We start from the raw sequence: 21,028 nt of genomic DNA on the forward strand, positions 1-21,028 counted from the left end.
TGCTAATCACCCTGACCTCAATCTTTCTCTCTGAATTATGGAAAGAGAGTTCTCTGCAAGCGAGGCATGTGCAAAAGTTTCCACCAGGCTCCCTGCTCTCCCCTCGTCTCATCCTTCCCAACCTCGCACGGACCGTGGCTTATTAGCTGTTCCCGTTCAGCTCGCCGTGTCCTGTGCCTGCACACGTGAGACTAAAAATACCCACGGCTCTGCCCCCGGGAGCAGGCAAGGCTGGAGTCTGCACAGACACGAAACACTGGCTCCCTGTGCCCCCTGGGATGCAGGCCATCGGGCCTGTCCTGCTCAGGGCACATGAGCACCAGCCCCCGGGGGACAGTTCCCTGGGGGTCCACAGTCATGATCAGAAAAGGCTGTTCTGACTTCATCTGTGTTTTGGTTCAGACACTCCAAAGCCATTTCCTGCAGCCCTCCTCACCACCTCATTAGACAACCTCCCCCCACCCAGGTGTGAGGCTCTCTCCCAGGGGACATGTGTGTCACTCAGAGCACGGCCCTGGGCCCTGCGAGTGCCCCCCCCCCCCCCACTGCCTCAGCCCACTCCTGGAACAGACATCTGTGCCCCTTTCACTAAAACATGCAGAATGGCAAGTGTATTTATTAGGCTTGGTGCCAGGACTGGGCCCATCTAAGAAATAGGGTGGACTCGCTGGGAAAAAACGGTGTGAATAGATTTCTTGATCCTCTGTTTCTTTATCAATAAAATGGGCATACAGGCATCAGCCACGCCTCGGCTATGTCGAGGACTGTGTGAGCTCATGGGCATGAATTTGCAGAATTCTATACAGAAGGAAGCGACTGCCAGGGCATGAGGACCGGAGCATGCCTTAGGTGTGAGGACTCCTTGTTTGCATGGGAGAGAGAGAGCTGCGGATCGAGAAATATGCAAGGGGCACTTCAATGGCTGCAATAAACACTTGGCGAAGCTAAAGAGGTAATCTCTCCATGGGCTTTCATGTGCCACTGGATACCTCTCTTGGCATGGCCCGAGATGTTTTGGAAGTGGTGGTGAGAGACAAATTGATTTTCATCATCTCCATCCACAGGAAAAGGCCATCGCATAGAAAGACTCCAACATTCAAACTACCTGGAATCTGGAATCTAGGGCTGCCCACCTGGGCGCATCGTGAAACACAAGAGGAGGGGGTTGTGAACTAAGCTAGGGGCAGAAACTTAGAGAAAGTCCATGAAAGCATCACAGGCAGAAATACTGAAGCAGGGAGTGGCTGATGGGCTGATTGGGGAGAGACATATGGGAAGGTTGAGAAGGGAAATTGTGTTTTGCAGAAAAGTCACAGCTTATGGCTCCCGATTGGGGTGGGGTGAGGGGTGGCTTCATGGGGCTGAGCCGCGCTGTCAGAACCAAGCTCTCCCCAAATTCGTGCTCCAGATGGTTCTGTCAGCAGCGGGGGAAGGTGCCTTTATTGCTGCTTGTCCTCGTTTAACCTCCGACTCCTCCACTCCCAGAAGGCCCGAGAGAAAGACGCAGAAGAGCAAATGCTCTGAATCTGTGGAAGGCTGTGACACCTCCAGGCTAAAGGGAGACGTCTGCAGGCTGGGAACATTCATTCTGTCCAATTTGGCTCAAACACTAATTAAGCAACACACATAGAAGGCACCAGGTGTATGTGTAGGTGGTGGGGGGTGGGGATAAATGAGGAGGATAGGATTGAGGGAGACCATGACCTGGCCCTCAAAAAGCTTAACATGGTCCGAAATAGTTTGGAAGCATAATCTTCTTTCAAACTAACATTTAAGTGTTTGTGACATTCCAGTAGGAAATAGAACTAAGAATACGAATGCAAAAAAAAAAAAAAAAATTACTGCACATGTGCGCCTGCGTGAACACATAAATTTAGGTTAAAAAAAATATATTGTCCGATCTCAGTAGAGATTTTTTAAAAATTTGAAAGAGCTGCCATATAGCTATTATATGTTGGCAAAGGTTTATGTGACAACAGTATTCAATGCTGTGATGGCATAGGGGAGGTGACACATACAGCTAGTGAGACTGTAAATAGACACAATCTTTCCAGACAGTTACTTGACCATGGATAGATAGATAGAAATATAGAGAGACATATAGAGTCATGTAGATACCTATATATATATATATATATATATATATATATATCTCAAGTTATATAACCTTGGACTCAGAAAGTCCACTTCCTGGAATCTACTCTAACAAAATAACCAGATATGTAGTTAAAGGTATATATCTATATCTATATCTATATCTATATCTATATCTATCAATATATCTATATCTATATCTATATCTATCTATCTATATATATATATATAGATAGATAGATAGATATATTACAGATGTTTATCATCACATTACTTATAAAAATGGAAAATGCAGAACAAAATAAAACCCAAAAGTAAGCAAATGGGAAAAAATGGATTTTGGCACATGGATGTAACAGGTGATGAAGCAGCCTTTTAAATTGGGTTTTGAATAGTTTTGTTTTGTTTTTTTATAAATTATTCATTACACATGTTGGGTAAAAAACATCATGATACCAAACTGTATATGGTGTGATCACACTTTATGTTTTAAATAAATACACACACACACACACACACAGGTGCACATATACAAACACACATTTATTATATATGTTGCAGTAATTATAGATGTTGTAATAGAAGGAAATGCTAAATAACGAAATATTTCAAAGTGATTATCTCTAGATGGTGGGATCGGGTAGTTTCATTTTCTTCTTTACACAGTTTTTGCGTGCGTGTGACAGAGTCCCTGCGTCACGGGCCCCCTGTGGAGCTGCATGGCCCATTCACCTGAGCCTGAGGACTGAGCTGGGCCTGCCCTCCACCTCGCCACCTGCTCTGACCAGCACCTGGCACCTGCCTGTGCTCTCACTCTGAGCCCGTTCACCATTTGATCCAGGCACCCGGGCCATCCTCCCAAAGGCTTTTTCTCACAAAATTCATGTGGTGTTTGACTATCTTGCCATCCCCCTTCCCCCTTGCCAGAAAGAAGGACAGACTCTGGTGGCATGGTGTGCATCAGACCTGCCCCTCCCCCTCGTGAGCCCTCTACTCTCCTGTCCGGCTGGCAAAGATCCCCATCACCGCTCAGGTTGGCAGCAGGAGCCCCACCCACTGCAGTTCTCCTCTCGGACTGGCCCTGACAGCTCTCTGGCTCCCCTCTGACCTCTCCTCCTTGTACTTCAGCATCAAGCAGAGCGCCCTGCTTTCGCTTCATGAAAAATGTCATCTTCTCTCTCACCTCCAGCCCCCCACCCCACCCCAGGCCACACCTCTGCCTGGAAAGCCCTCGCCCTTCTTCCTTGCCTCTCTCCAACCTATTCATCCGCACAGCCACTGTTCAGAGGTCAGCTCCACCTAGTAGCCTGCCTTCCTGGACCCTCCTGTCGGGGAGGACAGGTGCCCCTCCCCTGTGCTTACTCTGCCACTTCACCATAATGTCATCGCACATAATAGGGGCTCAAGAACAAGCTGCTGCCTGTGCTTGGCAGCAAACCGAGCAGAATTGGAGACACCCCCACCACCCCCACCACCACCATGCTATGGGGCTTACTGCAGCACAAAAGTCCTTGCCATGGCTCTGGAAATGGCAGACCTCTGCCTCCCCCTGCATCTTGGGCTACCTCACTGCTCCTGAAGGCAGGTGGTTGTGCCTGGCCAACAACCTGTGACTATTGCCACTGCCTACTGCCACTGCCAGCAGTTCTCTGCCACACGGGCCATAGAGCCCGGGAAACCTGTCCCCAAAGGCTTGAGCTCAAAGAATTTTTCCAGAGTCTCGGCAGAGATCTTAGACCCTGGCTCACGCTGTGTTGGTCAGGACTGCTGAGACCATCTTCCCTCTACCCTGGACCAGGGCGCTAAGAAGCCTCAGCTCACGGGCGTGTGCTGGTCCTGGGGGAGGGTGCTCAGCATGGGAGCTTTGGAATCATGCAAGGTAGGCTGTCAGCTGCTACCTATGAGAGGACCTTGGATAGGTCAGCATAGGCCCTTCCCCACTGTCCATCTGCCTTGTGGGAAGCTCTGGAGAGGAAAAGGAGTTATGGCTGATGGCCCCTGAGGAACCACTGATTCTGAGGAAAGACAATAATGTGCATCAGAACACACCCTTCTGTGTCGAGGGCCTCATCTACTAGGAGCGAGCCTCCCCTGCTGCCCATTGCCCGTTCCAAGACGCAGAGTCAGCTCATGGCTCAGAACCAGTCAGACAGCTGACGAATCCCACCTTTAAGCACACCAGTGGGGGCAGTATGAGTGACAGCAGGGCATGCCTGAGCATCACCTGGGATGGAGGATCAAGGCAATGTTCCAGCCTTTTGCCCACTTTGTCAAAAGGAGGAGGTGGGCAGTGAGGAGGACACCTCATCTCTCTGCCCATGCTCCTGGCAGGAAGCCGCTCTGCAGACCCAGGAAGCCTGCCGCTGGGCTGGGGGCCATGAGGGAGCCCTGGGGAGTGACTCCAGGTTTGGGGCAGCATCAGGATCCAGGAGTGGCAGCATCTCCCAGAGAAGTTAAGGCAACACCACCCCTACTTCATGGCTTTGTTCCAAAGCAGTGTTCTCACTGCATTTTGTCCCCCAGAAATAGTGTCAACGACTGGAGACATTCTGGGTTGTCCCAAGAGAGAAGTGGTTTTTGGGGGGATTCTAATGCATGGGACATCCCCCTACAACAAAGAATTACCGGGTCCCCAAATGTCCATAGTGTCACAGAGGAGAAGCCCTGCTCAGCATCCCCTCCGGAGGCAGCTCTGCGAAGGGCGTCATGGGGAGCTAGATCCTAAGTGAGACCCTCTGAAGCAGGGGAGTATGTGTGGGGGGTGGGAACACAAATTTCAGGTAAAGGGGCTTCAGGGTCCCCGCTCTCCCCACTCAGCCCCCTCCTCAGGAAAAGTGCTGCCAAGGAGCTTCTGCTGGGATCCGCACGCACCCTCAAAGGAGGTGGGCCACATTCTCCCAGTGGGGGGGGGGGGGGTACCCTGAGATGAGAGAACTGCCTGAGCAATCTCCTGGACCCCAGGGGCTTTGCGTAATCCATAGGTCTTACTTCCCCAGCCCTCTGAGCAAGGCTCAGCCAGCCTCTCGGCCGTGTGCAGAGAAGACAGGACTCACTGCATGAGGAAACCTGCCTGGGGCAGTGGTCGGCAAACCCATTAGTCAACAGAGCCAAATATCAACAGTACAACGACTGAAATTTCTGTAGAGAGCCAAATTTTTTAAACTTAAACTTGTTCTAATGCCACTTCTTCAAAATAGACTCACCCAGGCCGTGGTATTTTGTGGAAGAGCCACGCTCAAGGAGCCAAAGACCCACATGTGGCTCATGAGCTGCAGTTTGTTGACCACAGGCCTAGGGCGTCAACCACCTCCACGGGTCCTCAGCTCAGCTCTCCAGGACTCCAGTTCAACAGTGTCAGAAGCCAGTGGCCTCTCTTTCCACCAGATGCCCAGTGGGAGAGGGGGCGGTGGTGATGCACTGAAGCAGCAGCCTTTACAGGCAGCCAAAGTGTGAGCCACAGTCAGAGGGGAGAGTCTGAGGGTACAGCTGGGGACCCTCCGCTCCATCACTGACTTGCCTCTCTCCTCACCCTTCAAATGGAGTAAGAATGACAGCTACCGTTGGGAGACCATTTGTTATGAGCCAGGCACCTCAGGTGCACGTCCCTCTCACAATGGCCCCGTGAGAGTGTGTTTTATGCCTGTGATATGGTGAGAAAATCGAGGGGAGAGAGCTGGCCAAAGGTTGCGCAGCCAATGAGTAGCGGAACTGGGACTGGAACCCAGGCCTGCGCAGCACAGTCTGCCTCCAAGGGGACCAGGCTCCAAGGCAAAAAGAGAGGCCTCCACCACCATCCAGATCTGAAATATGGCCAACATGTACACATACGGAACTGTTTGGCATGGAAATTGGGACTCAAAAGAACGGTTGGCCCAGAAAGAAACTCACTACAGACTGGTTCATTTGCCTCTTTGTGTAACCATTCAGGCTGGTCTCATTTTTGATTCTTATAAGTGTATTTCTTGAATCACATGATCTCATGCATCTAGGGGAAATAATGAACAACATAAATTGAGAACAAAAACAGACCAGGAGACAGGGAAGCATTGATCAGACTGTCGGTCCTCAGAGGGAAGGTAAGGGAGGGTGGGGGTAAGGGGGAGAGATCAACCAAAAGACTTGTGTGCATGCATATAAGCCTAACCAGTGGCCATGGACAACAGGGGGGTGGGGGCATGCGTGGCGAGGGGTTTGAAGTAGGAATGCGGGGGGGATGGGGACAATTATGTAATACCATAATCAATATTAAAGAAAAAGCTTTAGAAAGAAAGAAAGGCCTCCATATGCTCAGCATTTATTCATGGTGGACACAGTTAGGAGACTGGCTCTGGCGAGGTGTTTCTCTCCCCCCAATGCCAAGGGCTCTCAGGAAGATGCCGCTGTAAACACTCCTGGGACCTGGAGCCAAAGGCCCTGCTGCTGTTGCCTGGGCAGGCCAGGCCCCGCTAAAAATAGAAGGGCTCTCAGGTCCAGCTCCCTGGCCACCGCAGGCAGACTGCTCCCGGGCCCAGCCTCCTCCTCTCCCCTCCCCACTCTCCCTACGGGCAGGATCCAGCTTCTAGAAGGAACGGAGATGATGAGGTTTTCAAGCCAGAGAGAACCGTTGGGTTGGTGCCCAGTGGGCATATTCCAAGTTCTGGTAGGACCATATGTGGGGCAGGTGGAACGGGAGCTTATGATCCCCAAAACCCATCCATTTCCTTCTTAGAGAGGGAGCTGTCCATCTCCAAAACCCACCCCAGGAAGGAGTGGGGCCGAGGCCAAAGGTTGGCCAATTTCTCCACACCTTGCGATGCAGTCTGGAGCCCTGTTTTTCTTGCCTCTGAAATGACTCACTGTTGACAGCACTGCGCGATTCTGTACTTGCCATGACTTCTGGAGAAGGTCTGCTTCAGGCCCTCTTGGGGAACCCCCATCCCCACCCCCACCCCCACCCCTAGATGACAGGAATGAGGTGCACCAGCCACCCAGAAAACAGTCCTGGCGCCGGGGACAAGCGCTTGCGGTGGCAGGCAGGGGCGCAGGGCGGGAGAGGCTCTTGGGGCCGGTGGCCTCAGCGCAGGTCTGGGCTCCACTGGGGATTTCCTTTCAAAGGTGACTTAGAGCCGCTACATTAGGGGAGCGCCCTCCCGGGCGGGCCTAATGGCGTGTTTGGCAGAGTCAGCGAAACGCTGCGCGCAGCGGCTGGGCGGCGGGGGAGCGCCCTCTCCCGCGCCCTCGCCGTCTCCCGCGCCGGACAGCAGCGCGCACGGGGCCATTTGCAGCGCAGGCAGCCTCCGGAGCGGCCGCGGCGCGCCGGCGGGGAGCGGGGCGGCATCATGGAGCTGAAGAAAGACAGCAACACCGTGTCCATCGACATGCTGCTGATCGTGCACTCGGAGAAGCGGCGCGCCGCGCAGGGCACGCACTCGGACCGGCAGGCGGACCCGGGCGCGCTGCCGCAGCGCCGAGGAGGTAACGCGAGCCCAGCCGACCCCCCGGAGGGTCCTAGCACCTCGGCCTCTTTGCCCCAGGGCACGCCTGCCCGCCATGGGGACGCCCCTCACGCCCCCCGAACGAGCACAGCGACAGGACCCTCTCCCCGTGGCAGCCTGCGCGCGCCTCCAAGCTGTGGCTCTGGCGTCCCCTGGCAACGCGCAGCCCCGTGATTGCCCTGAGCTGACTCCTGTGCAGGCCTGAGGTGCTTGGTGCTTCGTCCACCTAGGCAGCCAGTTTCCTCCAGCCACTCTCTGAGAGGTGCAGCTCAGGGTTGGAAGATGCCCCTGGGAAGAAGGGGGCCAGAGCCTCAGGCCTGGCTCCTGGGTGGCCAAAGCCTGCTCCCCATCTGGCACATGCAGGGAGCAAGGATCCCGGGGAAATCTGGGTGCTGAGTCAGACTTGAGGACAAGAAGCCCCCTTGGAGCCCTTGCACAACTCACAGCCTCGGTTTCCCTCTCTTAAGCCCTCCCCCCTCCCCTCTTCCATGGAGGGCATAAGAGGTGTAAAGGGCACACAGGCTTGAATAGGGGTAGGCTTGAAATGTGCTGTCCCCCACTTATCTACTAATGTTCCTTTTCTTCGGACTTCCTGGCCAAGTGTAGGCTGTTTATAAAGCGATTATGGGAGGCAGGTCCGGGCCTCTGTATTCTCCAGAGGAGAGGACACGGCGTGAAGGGGGAATTATGTATTATGGATACAGACACATAATAATTGTGAACGAAGCCCCTCAAATGTCTGGGAACCTCTGGGTCCCAGGTCTAGGAGGAAAGCCCCAGGGACCCTGGTGCAGAGGTGTGCACGTGCGCTGGCTGACTGTGCACCAGTGCTTTGAGAGGGATGCCTGAGCGGCAAAATGGCTTCTGCCTCCCGCCTCCCCTCCAGCTCCAGAGCTCCTTGGAGTCTGCCCAGCTCTTCTGTCCCCTGATCCCCCTTGCACATTGAACATCAACCTTCTACCGTGTTGAAGCAATGACACCATGATGGCTTTGCCCCCACCAGCACACGGGCTGAAGCTGTCCCATAGCTCCTGGTGACCCCTTGGGGAGGCAAGCAGCGGGACGGGGGAATGGATTCTGCAGAGCTGAGAATGTTGACAGGTACTCTAGTCTCAGCAGCAATTCGGGGGCCAACTGTAGTTTGGGTTGCTTGGTGCTTTGGTTCTCAGAGCTGCCCCTAGAAGAAGGAAAAATGCCCACCCAGGACATCTGCAGTGAGGACATGGGTAGAGGCCGTCAGCTTTCTCATAGACATGAGGCTGCTCCTGCTGCACACACCAGAAGGCCCCCCACCGTGTGTGGCACAGCCAGAGGCCCAGCTCTGGGCCAGCCCCTGAGTGCCTAGCTCTTCTCTCGCTGTGATCACATCTCTCCTAAAGACTCTGTCACTAGAAAGAAAGGGGGAAGCCCCAGAAGGGCCTGGGATCTGGACTGTTCCCGAAGGTGTCAAAAGCCAACCATCAACCCTGCAGGACTCCCGACCGGTGCACTCGACACCCAGTGATGTGGCTCAGGGGAAGAAAGACCCTGCTTGTGAGCCCTTTCTGCTGATAATTTTCCTCCAAATATTTTCCTCACAGATGTTTCTCTCAGACCCTATGTCAGTGGAGAGACTGTGTCTCATATTCAGTCAGACAGTTCTGCACCGGAGCAGAGAAGAGGGGGCGTGCACAGCCTCCAAGGCCTGCTGGGCAGGAGTGTTGTCCAGGAGACCCCTGGCTCAGCCAGCTTGCAAGCCCCATGCAGCCTACGGAGGGGAAATGCTGAGCAAGTCTAGCTTGTTCCAAGGCCTCCTGCTGGTGCACAGACCCAGAACTCACCCATGCCCCATTCCAGGAGTCTCCTCCTGGCTCCTCCAGCTCCAGGTCCTCCACTCTGCGAAGGCTGGCCTGAGCTCAAATACTGTCCCCATGCAGAGGACTGACTGAGGATGTGACTAAGGGGCTTTCAGCTGTGTCCTTGTGGCAAAAAATAGTCAAAGGGACAGGAGGCAAGGAGTGTGGCACAGGAGTTTGGGCTGCAAGGCCAACGGGTGCTCTCTCCTCTTTCCTCCAGGGCCCTGGCATTTTTCTGGCCATGCCTTAGAGCAGCGCTTCTCAAAACCATGCCTTGGGGCCCTGGAGTGGACAAGGTGGCCTAAAGCTGTTTGCACCAAGACTGAAAGAGCTTCAGAGTTTTAGGTTTTTATCCCCAAAGCTGATGCAACATATGCATTATTTTCCAAAGGTGTGCTGGTGAGGTTTTCAGGTGGTAGGTCCGGGACACTGACTGTGGAGGGCTCTGCAGGAGGGAGGGACTGGGGAGCCTCAGAGCAGTGGAAAGGGCTGGAGAACTTCCAGTAGCAGCCTCATGGTGAGGAGACCTTCGCTGCCACCAAGGGGCCCTAGGTGCTCTTTTCGCACCAGGAACTTGATTGTATTGCAGCTACTCGCGCTGCCAGAACATATGCCAGTTCTGTGCCAGGAACTTGACCTTGCAGCCACCACTTCCAACTGTCACTGGAGGTAGAGAAAGCTTCCATTCCCTTTCCTGTTGCCTCACCAGGTTCCAAGGTGGAATTGGACACAAGGTGCCACTGACTAGCCAAGCCTAGACCACCCATGCCCATGCTCTAGCTGCAAGGGAGGCTGGGAGAGCAGGCTACTGTTACTTTCAGTTCCCATAGGGATAGGCAGTGTTTGCCCACTCCCATCTCACACCAAGACTCTGAAAGTGGGAGATTTACCACATGTATGAATGGCAAATGTCTTTAATAATAATCCTTCCATATTTATGCAGTGGAGATGTGGGAGTGAAAAATGGGCATCCCTATTTGCAATGATTCTGATAATCAACCCTTCCCCCATTGAGAACTACTATTTTAATATTTTTTTAAAATGTTTAAAATATGAATGGTTACATTCACGCTCCTAAGTGTATCTCATTCCACCAGCCCCATGGCCATCCAGATGTGTACACAACTAGCACATCATTTGCTGGGCCTGGGTCTCTGCACCACAAAGAGCCTCATGCCAGTCCTTGTTATTTCACAGGCCTCCAAGGCGGCGGAAACGGAATACAGAAATGGCAGAAAATAGAAGGAAACAGCCTGAATGGTAAATTCTCCTCTTTCTTTCTTTCTTTCTTTTTTTCTTTTTTTCTTTATAGTTTCTGGAATTCAACACGTTTTTAAATGACTGGACGCATTGGGGCTCATTTGTTGGAAGACTGGCACTAGTCACCTAACCCCTCAGACGTGGCTGCTTGTAACTCAGCCAGGCATCTGGGGCCATGGTGACCCTGGAAAGTTTTCCCTGGCATCAGGTCCCCTGATTTCCAGGAGGCTGAATGGGGGCAATGCCATACGCTTTTGTACCCACGTGTTCATTGGTGTCATTCGGGATGGGAGGCGAGTGTGTTCCCACAGAGGCGGGCTGCTCATGTCCCACAGGGCATCCGTCTTTGGAAAGTTTTTTGAATAGAGAGGACAGCGTCCTGCCTTGAGGCCTGGGCGATGCAAGGGGCTACCTGCTAGCCCGGGACCCAGATGATCATAAAATCTGAGAGAAGTCAGCTTCCAAAGCCTCCTCTCTCTGGTGCCAGGTGCCTGTCGCCCTGCAAGCTTAGGATCTGGGAATTCTATGCACGGACCAACTCTGTGAAGCCTCATTCTGTGCCCTTCAGAGATCCGTTAGGCCAGCCTCCAGGAACAAACACCAGTGTAACTGCATGGGGGTGTGTGAGAATTCTAATAAGAGTCAGACCACCACCCAGAACTCCAATAGGGGGCTCAGTCAGACCCCGGGTCAGATGATTGACAGATCAAATGCCAGTGTGAAGGAACCACTCTCTATGGCCCTCCACAAATGGGGAAGCAGAACCCCGATTGAACAAGACCAAACAGCTCTTCTTTGCCATCCTTCTGACAGTAACAAAGGGGAAGGGTGAGGTTCTAAAAGTAAATTCACTCATTCATGCCCTCATGAAATAGTAGACAATTACAGTCAAGAACCCCTGCCCTGGTGAGGCCATAATTAAAATGATTGTAATCATGACACCATTTACTGAGTTGAGTCTCAGTGCCCTGGAGGTGAAGAGTGTGCCTTTGTCCTCTGCCTTGTGCATGGGGATGGGCCATTCTCATGACATGCACTTCTAGAGACCACCTGCTGAGTCCCAGCGGATGGGTGTGCTTGGGTGGGGTGGTTTCCTTACCCTCGCTGTGGGGCCATCTGATGGGAAATGCACCTGCTGCCACAGCTCTACTGACGCAGACACCGAAGTTAGCAAAACTGTGCTGCAGGCTTGTGAGAATTAAGTTAAAACTCAGACCTCCAGAGGCCTGCTGGCCACAGAAACTCATAGCCATGCAGGCCTGTGTGTGCCCGGCCACTGTGCCCCCGGGCAAGTGGGCAATCAGGCTACAGTGATTTGTTGCAGCCCTCTTACCTTGCCTGGGTTGTCTGAAATTCATCCTATGTCTTCTCAGGCACATTATTATATCAGGAGAGCACTGAATTATATTGAATTCAATTATATTGAATTCATCCTCTTTTTACCATCTTTGGGGTTCCTGATTTGGGGAAAGTGTAGTGGAAAAATACAACAAAACACAAAGGGACATGGTAACTCTTACAAGACTCTTCTAAAAGGTCTTAGTAGAATGTGTCAGCCAAAGAAAGAGGATGATCAAAGTAGTTCTTGCAAAAACAAAGAGTTTCAGATATACGCAGGGCTGAAGAGAGGCTGCACAGAGGCCTCAAACCCAGACCACTCCACCAATCTATATAACTTAAAGTAAAATGTTATTTATTGTTTGAATGACACACTTGTATGCATGCAGACGTTAAAGGTATAGCTTTTCTCTGTTTTCTGATGGTGAGATTTTGGGTACATATCTGCCTTTGCTGGTGCTTAAGGCACCCAGCCCTGGTACCAGCAGGCCCTCCTGCCCAGGCCTGGAAGCTGGAGGGCGTGCTCATCTGGGAAGGAAACAGCTGATGGCTTGTGCTGGGGGAGTGTGCACAAATGTGGCTGAACCTGGGACGGATCCAGAAGGGCACCCGTGCCCCCTCTTGCTGCTCTGTGCACTCCTTGGGCTGGGGTGTTGGCAGGGTGAGGGGAGCTTGGAGGGCTCCAACTTTTCCAAGCAGCTGGTGTGTAGGGCCAAGCCACCCCCACGCCCCAGCTTGCCCAGCAACGGGCTTCCCCTGCTGTGATTGGCTGCTTTCCTTGGTCCTGGCTGAAGTCTGCCTAGCAGCACAGGGACTGACGCCCCACAGCTACAGGGAAACCAATTGTGCGGCCCTGACTATAAATACCCCGCAACAGCTATGCCAGCTAATCGCCTCCTCGAGGATTCCCTTCCCAGATCCTGTTTCCTCCCTCGGCCAGCCGAAATACAGCCAGCTGTGCCCGTAGGAGGTGGCCTCCCTGTCCCCTAGCCTGAATCTGGCCTGGAGCTGGCACTCAGCTGATCAACCTATCACGGCCCTGGGGGCTCAGGGTCCTGGCTGTCCTGCTTACAGAAGGCAGGAGCCAGCAGGTTTCTCCAGGGCAATACCCTGCCAGGTGGATCGCAAGCTCAGCCCAGCTCAGGGCCCCACCACCCACCGTGACTGGCTTCTGCCTGGACCCAGGCGTGGGAGCACTGGGCAGCAGATCTGGGTGGATGCATGAGGGATGCATCTGAATGGAACTTGGTCAGGCCAGTGCCCCAGAGTCAGGCTTGTTTCAGACCCAGAAACTGGTCCCAGTGGTCACTTCCCATGGCAGGCCCGACAGCCTTTCTGCAGACCAGTGTAGGCCAGGCGAGAAGATGGCTGGCCAAGTGGTAACAGTGGGTCTCATCTGGTATCATCATCATCACCATCACCTCCCTGGCTGCCACAACCCTGGCCTCCCCAGCTCCTTCCCCCACCTCTCTGAAGCAGATATTCAAGGGCAACCTCAGCAAGACCAGGCCACCCCAGCATCTGTAAAGGGAGAGATGTAGGAAAAGTGGTACTGCCCCAAGAAGCCTGTGGGTTCCTCCTCATGGCCTACGGCAGGAATGGGGCATCTCCTGCCTGACCCCACTAGACCCTGAGGACAACTTCGTGTCCCGGAGACATAAACATGACTAGCACACATAAAGCATTTTCATATAGCGGTTGCCTTGCAAGTGTTTGTGCAACTGAACCAAAGTGCAAATCATCCCAACTCCTGGGCTGGAGTAAGAGGCAGGCTGCCCCCTACTTCTCAGAGGGAGGCAAGAGGCTGAGCTAGGAGCTCCGAGGCTTGGGGTCTAGCCCTAGGCCTGATGCTCCCTAGCTGCAGAGACTGGCACAAGTTACCCAATCCAAGCTGCAGGTCCCTTAGCTGTACAACCGGGACAGGAACCTCTCAGCCTGCTCTGCTAAATGGCGGGTATGTCAGGCATCCCCATGGGCTTTGAAGACCGTGCCAGCGACACCAAAGTCTGAAGTCATGGTTCCTTAACCCATGGAGGCATTCCCAGTTTCCTTTCAAGACTCTGTATTGGGTGGTGAGCACACAATACAACATGTAGATGGCATATTATAGAATTGTGCACTGAGACCTATAGAGCTTTATTAACTAATGTCACCCCAATAAATTCAATAAAAGTTTTTTTTTAAAGGAAGAGAATCATATTAGTATCCTCAAAAAAAAGGCCAAAGAACTACATTCCCATAATGATATAAAAGTTTGGAGATGTATGTGTGTGTGTGTGTGTGTGTGTGTGTATAATATTTTGGAGTCATTATATATATATATATATATATATATATATATATATACATATATATATATATATATATATATATATTGAAAACTATGAGGAACACTAAAAACCATGACTCCAATAATCAAAAGAAGCCAGAGAAAAAAAATCTGTTGGCACCTGCTGGGCGGTGTGAGGTGCGTGCACAGGGCTTTCAGTCACGTGCCTCTGCGTTCAGGTGTGTGACTGCCAATTCCTGTGTGTGCACACTGCGGGGCTGTGCAGGCAGGCATGCCTGTGTCCAGGCCAGGCCTGAGGTGACCTGGGCCCCAGCAGCCTGCCTTTCTTGCAGACAAGCAGCTCCCCGCTCTGCCCGGGAAAGATTCCACTGTGGTCCCAGTGGTCACGGCAGGTTCCTCTGTCTTCCTTAAATAGGAAACCTGGCAGACAAGCAGCATCCTCAGCAGACCCAGGTCATCACTTCCTACGACAACCAAGGTAAGGAATCCGCCATGTCATGACCCCTTCTCCAGCTCCCGTGTGCCAGAGACAGCGGGTGTGGAGCTCAGACTGGGGAGCAGGTCCTCTCTGCCCCGCGGATGTTGGAGCCCCCTTTCCCTCTTCTTACATCCCATGGGAAGCAATGAGGGGCTACATGGTATCATGGGATCGAGAAATAGACCTTGGGCCACAGAACTCACTGGTATCATCAGCAGCAGCAGCCTCATGGCCATCACATTAGCTGTCACTTACTGAGTTCCAACCTTGTGCCAGGTACCCTGCCAAACCATGGACATGATTATTCTCATGTAAACTAAGCTTCACAACAATCCTTTTTGATTGGTAATCCTACTCTTCTCATTTTACAGATGAGAAAACTGAGTCTTGGAAAGGTTGACATCTGTCCAAGATCAAATAGCCAGCAAGGCTCAGAGCTGGGCAATTGACCTCCCACCAACCACCGCCAAGTCCTGAGCTATTAACCTTCAAAGCTCTGCTTTCACCACAGCCACCCCCCAACCCCAACACCCGTCTCCCCCGCTGGCTCATGTGGAGCAGGAGGGCTCCACCTCTGAGGCTGGAGGTGAGGCCAGAGGTTAGAGATCCCAGCCCCCCTCAGCTTTCTGCTCTGCATTAAAGACTCAAGGCCTGGGTCTGAGTGTTCCCATAGGCTCAGCCCTAAGAGCTCATTACCAGTGCTCTCAGCACCATTGTCCTAATCAGTAAGGAGATTATCTAACAACATGGAGGGGACAGTGGTGGTTGTTGGGAGGATTAGGGTCCTCGGGGGACTATCCCCAGAAACTTGTGCAGAAAGGACCTGACCATGCGGGTTTCAGTACCCCGTTAGGCCAGAATGCGGCTTCAGGACAAGGCCCAGGGCCTTTTGGTGGGCCAGCTAAGAATTGCCACCTGCCCTGAGCACCTCAAGGACCAAGCCTGGGCCTTACCGTTTCTCTGGACTAGCAGCACACAGCTGGCCACAGAACAAGAATAAGCAATACCTCACTAAAATGAATATGAATTAGCGACTATTTATCTTGCTTATTTCTGGTCACACCCCTTGATGGGGTCCTGGTGTTATCCCTGTTTGCACAGGAGAAAGTTGAGACTGGGGATGCTGCCATCCCAAGATCCTGATCTAAGATCAGACCTCTGCACTGCACTACCTCCCCTGTGCCACAGACAGGGGTGGGCTGGTCACCAGAGCTGCACCTGGCACCCTGGCTTGTGTGTGCCACTTGCATGCCACCTCCCAGCATTCAAGGCTTCCAGGGGGACAAGAAGGAGAGCCGTGTGCTCCTATGAGGTTTGGATCCCTGTGTAGACTGGTATGAATGAGCCAGGCAGGGTCCTGTGGTCACAGAGAGAGGAGGGCTCCCCCGTCTTTAGGGGCATAGCCAGAGTTCACATTGACACTGACCCATTCATTCCACAAAAAGCAGTTCCTGATGCAGGTTCTGGGGATCCATCAGAGAAGGAAACAGACAGAGGCTCCTGTCCCTATGGAGCTGACACCCTAGTGAGAGAGACAGGTGACTCTGACAAAGGGAGTCAGAGAAGGCTGGAGGGGAAGATAAAGCAGGAAAGAGAATAGGGGGTGGGTGTATGTGCACATGGGTGTGTATTAGCCTCTTACAGCTGCTGTAACATATTATCCCAAAGTCAGTGACTTAATCCATGTTCAATCTCTTAAATCGTTCCAGAGACCCCAAGTTTCAAGTCCATCTCAAGAGCTAAAGTCCAAGTGTCGTCATGCAGGTCATGGGGAGAACCTGTTCCTCCCTTCGTCAGCTTCTGGAGGCTGATGACAGTGATGACACCCCTGGACTTGTAGCTGCATCACTCTAACCACTGTGTCCATGGTCACATTGCCTTTGTTAAATCCCCCTCGGCCTCTGTTTTATAAGAATCCTGTGATTACACTGGGCCCACCTGCATACTCCAGGGTAATCTTCTTAACCCGAGATCCTTCGCTTAATCACATCTGCACAGTCCCCTCCGGTGTATAAGGTGACATTCACAGGTTCCTGGAATTGGGACATGGATATCCTTAAGGGCTATTATGGAGCCTACCACAGGGGACAATCTAAAATAGAATAGTTGAAAAAAGACCTCCCTGAGAAGGTGACATTCAAGTAAGGGAGGAGGTGAGGGAGCAAGCCGTGCAGGTGTCTGGGGAAGAGCTTCCAGCAGAGGGAGCCGGGTGTGAGGGCCTGGTGTGTTCCGAAAGCAGAGAGCGGGTCACGGTGGCTGAGGGGCGCGGGTCGGTGGACACGGGGCAGACCCTGCAGGACCTGGGAGGCTCCCCGCAGTATGCTGGCTTCTAGTCTTGAGTGCCATTGGAAACCACCCGATTTTAAACAGGAGAGCCTCCAAAGAGTTGAGAATAAACAGAAGTGGGCGAGGGTGGGTGCCAGAAGACCCTGTAGATGGCAGCATGGAGATCCAGGCAAGAGAGGCTTCCCTGGGGTGGGCTGGGGCAGAAGAGAAAGAGAGGAGTCAAGGTATGGGAGCTGAATCTGGAGATGGAGGAGCTGCAGGAGGCGCCTTTTGGGGAAAGGACATGAAGAATTCAGGCGGGGCCTTGTTGAGGTTGGTGCCAAGGCCAAGCAGCCACATGCCTGCTATTTTGGATCAGAGGAACCAAGGACATCAGTATTCCGTGTGCCACTGTCCTACCCATCCAGGGGGCCCTGAGCCTCGTGAGCTCTGTTCTGGAAACCACATCAGCCCCCGTGCAGCTTCCCCAGCAGCTCTTTCTGTGACAGTAACAGCAGGGCCGCGGGGAGACACTTGGTGTGGGCCAGTCAGGGACCTAAGCCCCTTGTAGGGGTCACCTCATTAAACCCCACAACCATTTTCTGTGTAGGTTATCACTCCCATTTTACAGGTGGAAAAACTGAGACCAGGGAGATTTTAGTAACTTGCCTGAAGTTGCACAGCTGGCAGATGCTAGGCCTGCAAGTTCTACCCACCCATGTCTGGGAGCTTCCAAAGCCAGTGAGCATAACTGCTCCACCACATGCCCCCTTCCATTCAGCGCAGGGACCAATTTGGTGGGGACGACTGGATGCAGCACCCCCTCCACTTTCCCGCCAGACAAGAAGTTTAAAAATGCAGTCCAAACTGTTACTCAGAGTGGTCCAGCTTCCCCCTCCTCCTCTCCTTGTCATTCAGTGGAAGACTTGACACAAGAGGTGACAAAGGATCATTGGAATCATGGATCTTCACATGGAAGGGGCTTCAGAAGATTAACCTGTGGCAGGTGTGAGGTGGAATGTGAAGAGCGTGCTTACTGCGCCCCTGAACTCCAGGCCTCGACAATGACTCTTGGAGTTAGTTTACTGTTGAGGCGTTCATCCTTCAGGTCCTCTGCCCTTATCCCCTCTCAGACCCCCTGCCTGCTTTGATCATGCGTGCACTAGCATCACACTGCCCTGTTTCCAGATCCGGGACTCCCCTAGGGCGCTCCGCTCTGCAGGAGGAATCGTCCATGGCCCTGTGTTTATAAGAGCCCAGGGGAAGCCGGGTCAGTTAGGGCCACAGAGACGCCCTTCGTCACCCATGCCGGCCGGGGCCCCGGTGACCTCTCCCTGAGCTCTGGCATGCTCAGTTGTCATCTCATAACTAGAGCTGCTGAGTGGGGCTTTCACAGCGTGTCCAGCAGTCCCGGGTGAGCATGCCACAGAGCCGGGCTCTCCCCATCACCACCCAGCAGGCTGCCCCTGGGTGCCACAGCTCACCATGCCCTGCGCTAACGCTGACTGCTGCACTCCGGGGCAGAAACCACAGCAGGTCTCTTGACCACCTACCTAGCTAGAGTCTGTTTCCGGGGTATTTTTCAAACGCGTTAGCTGAGGTTTGCTGATGCTCAGCTACTGCAGGAAAATATCCCCAGGGGAAGAATTCAGGGTGTAAGCGTGGCAGCCGGTTATGGAAGGAGTTAACGAAGACCTTCGGTCAATGAAGGCAGCAGCCATCGGGGATGAGTGCCCCCTCCCCCACACACACCCGTGTGCACACGCAGCTTCTGCTAACTGATCAATGCTTCAGGCAGCCACTTCCAATCAGACTTAATGAACAACATGGAATCTGTTTGCCATCTCTGCATTAGTAATTCTGAGCAAATTAGGCCTTTAGACAAATCCTGACTCAAACCTGCCGAGACCTGGAGGGAAGCTGTCGGGCGGGAGGACTCTCCTGGCTGGGTGGATGGCAGGCCGGAGCAGCGTGCCTATGGACATGCTGGGCTTGCCGGCCACGTCTCCGCTCCTGAGAGGGGGAGGGAAAGGGACCAGAGCCAGCGGCAGCTGGAGGTGCTCGTGGGAGCTATTCTGAGGCTCGCAGAAAACAATCATTTAGACACTTGCACTAGGACAGCCAGAACGGCGGCAGCTTCAGAAATGGAATTTGGGTGACAACTGGTAGAAGTGGGGAGGGATGTCATGAAAGCGCCAGCCGAGTGACCTAAAGTCCCTTTGGGTTTGGTTGTGACTGTTAAGATGAGTGTAAATGGTATCTGACTAGAGTTAAGGATTAGAAGGTACCTAAAAGTTTGTCGTAAATGATGTCCTACTCCTTATCATTGGAGATTGGTCAAATTAATCTTTTTTTCTTAAATTAAGAATGTTATTGGATACAGGAACGCTACCGTCTGCAAACTCTCACCATTTCCTACCTTTAGGAAGCATGGGGCTGTCGTGGTCGCTGCTCACCAGGAGGCCACAAGCCCAGGCCCAGACTCAGTTCCTGGAGCAGAGAGCCTCCCGGAAATGCCTTTACAGACCGGAAAGAGGAGCCGGGATCACTCCCACACGGATGAGGCAGGCGGGGAGTTGTGCTGTTTGTCTCAGAGGGTGCTGGTCAGCAGCACCACTTTGGGGGAGAGCCAGGTAGTGGGACTGGGGAGAATGTTGGACATGGGCCCCTGGCCAAGAGGGGAGAGAGAAGAGGAAGTGCAGGAAGGAGAGATGAGAAATGGTGGTGCGTTCTGTGTGTGTGACTCCCTCAGACCCACCCTTTTCAGCTCACTCATTCTTTGACAAAGACATGTGGCTGGATTGGGAGAGGTGGGGAGTACCTGGACATCAGGAGAAGTTTGGGGAAGAGGTTGGTTGCTGAGCCCTAAACCATCAACCACGTTGTTCGGTTTTGCCGTTTCTTTAAGCTTTTGGAGATTGTTCTAGTCCAGCATTTCCAAATTGTTTTTGACAAAGTAGTACTGAGTCGGTAGAGTTCTCGGCTGCAGGGTTTCTCAGAGCATTGTGTACTGGGACCCACAAAAGGGGAAAGAGTGGTCCTGTTCCTCAACCTTTGTTTCCACCAGGCATCGGGCGGTCAAAGGAAGTTTGGCACTTCCTTTGGAGAAACACCTGAGAGTGTTTCCGGTGGGAGAGTAAGAAGGCAAAGGGGAACAGGCCCAGGCCTCACCCAGCACAGGAGGGCACGCAGGGAGTCTGCTGCTGATGACTATGCCACCCGTTCGGTTCCTAAGGCCAAATCAGAAGCATGCTTTTAGCTCTAAAATGCTTCAAGTCATAATTGTAAAGCCATAGCCGATTGTCTTTGAAAGGGAATGGTCTAGATACTACACTCAAAGTGAATGTTAACCCTTTAAAAGTTATGCCTCAGGAGGCCACGTTGTAGCTTCAAAAGTTGTTTGAGAATTACTCTCTTTGGCATGCTGAGCAAGTTTTTGAGCTGCACAAGAAAGCCAGTATTGTTATTCTGTGAAAAATTACTGTAACACATTTAGCAGGCAAAGGGTTAATAAAAAGAGCTCTTGCAAAATTGGTAAGGAAAAAATAATATATAGTTGGAAATGGGGCGGCGATCCACAAAATAAGAATTTAAAGTGGCAAATAAATATATGAAAAATACTATGCTAAAAATTAAAGAAATGCACAAAACACTTGATGTTATTATTCATTAATAAAAAGTTCACCCTGGTGGTTTGGCTCTGTGGGTAGAGCGTCAGCCTGTGGACGGAAGGGTCCAGATTCAATTCTAGTCAAGGGCATGTAGCTCAGTTGCAGGCTCAATCCCCAGCCTTGGTCAGGGTGCAGAATACATGGAGAAGGCAACCAGTCGATGTGTCTCTCTCACATCAATGTTTCTCTCTCTCTCCCTCTCCCTTCCATTCTCTCTAAAAATCAGTAGAAAAATATCTTTGGGTGAGGATTAACAAAATAATTAGTAATGTTCTTAAAAAGTGGTAAAAATTAAATGTCAGTGAGGATAGTCGTGATTTATT

At 52.4% G+C, this 21,028-nt stretch overlaps 1 protein-coding gene across 1 annotated transcript in view; it reads left to right on the top strand.

The window, feature by feature from the left end:
* The first annotated feature begins 7,122 nt into the window (after window positions 1-7,122).
* KY (kyphoscoliosis peptidase) overlaps window positions 7,123-21,028 on the top strand; it is a 39,349-nt gene continuing 25,443 nt past the window's right edge. Inside the window, exons 1-3 of the mRNA XM_036431397.2 lie at window positions 7,123-7,548; window positions 10,601-10,663; window positions 14,707-14,769. Coding sequence (XP_036287290.1) covers window positions 7,413-7,548; window positions 10,601-10,663; window positions 14,707-14,769 — 262 coding nt within the window. The 5' untranslated portion in view covers window positions 7,123-7,412. The remainder of the gene's footprint in view (window positions 7,549-10,600; window positions 10,664-14,706; window positions 14,770-21,028) is intronic.

This window comes from Pipistrellus kuhlii, unplaced genomic scaffold (assembly GCF_014108245.1).
Source record: "Pipistrellus kuhlii isolate mPipKuh1 unplaced genomic scaffold, mPipKuh1.p scaffold_m20_p_11, whole genome shotgun sequence".
Lineage (NCBI taxonomy): Eukaryota > Metazoa > Chordata > Mammalia > Chiroptera > Vespertilionidae > Pipistrellus > Pipistrellus kuhlii.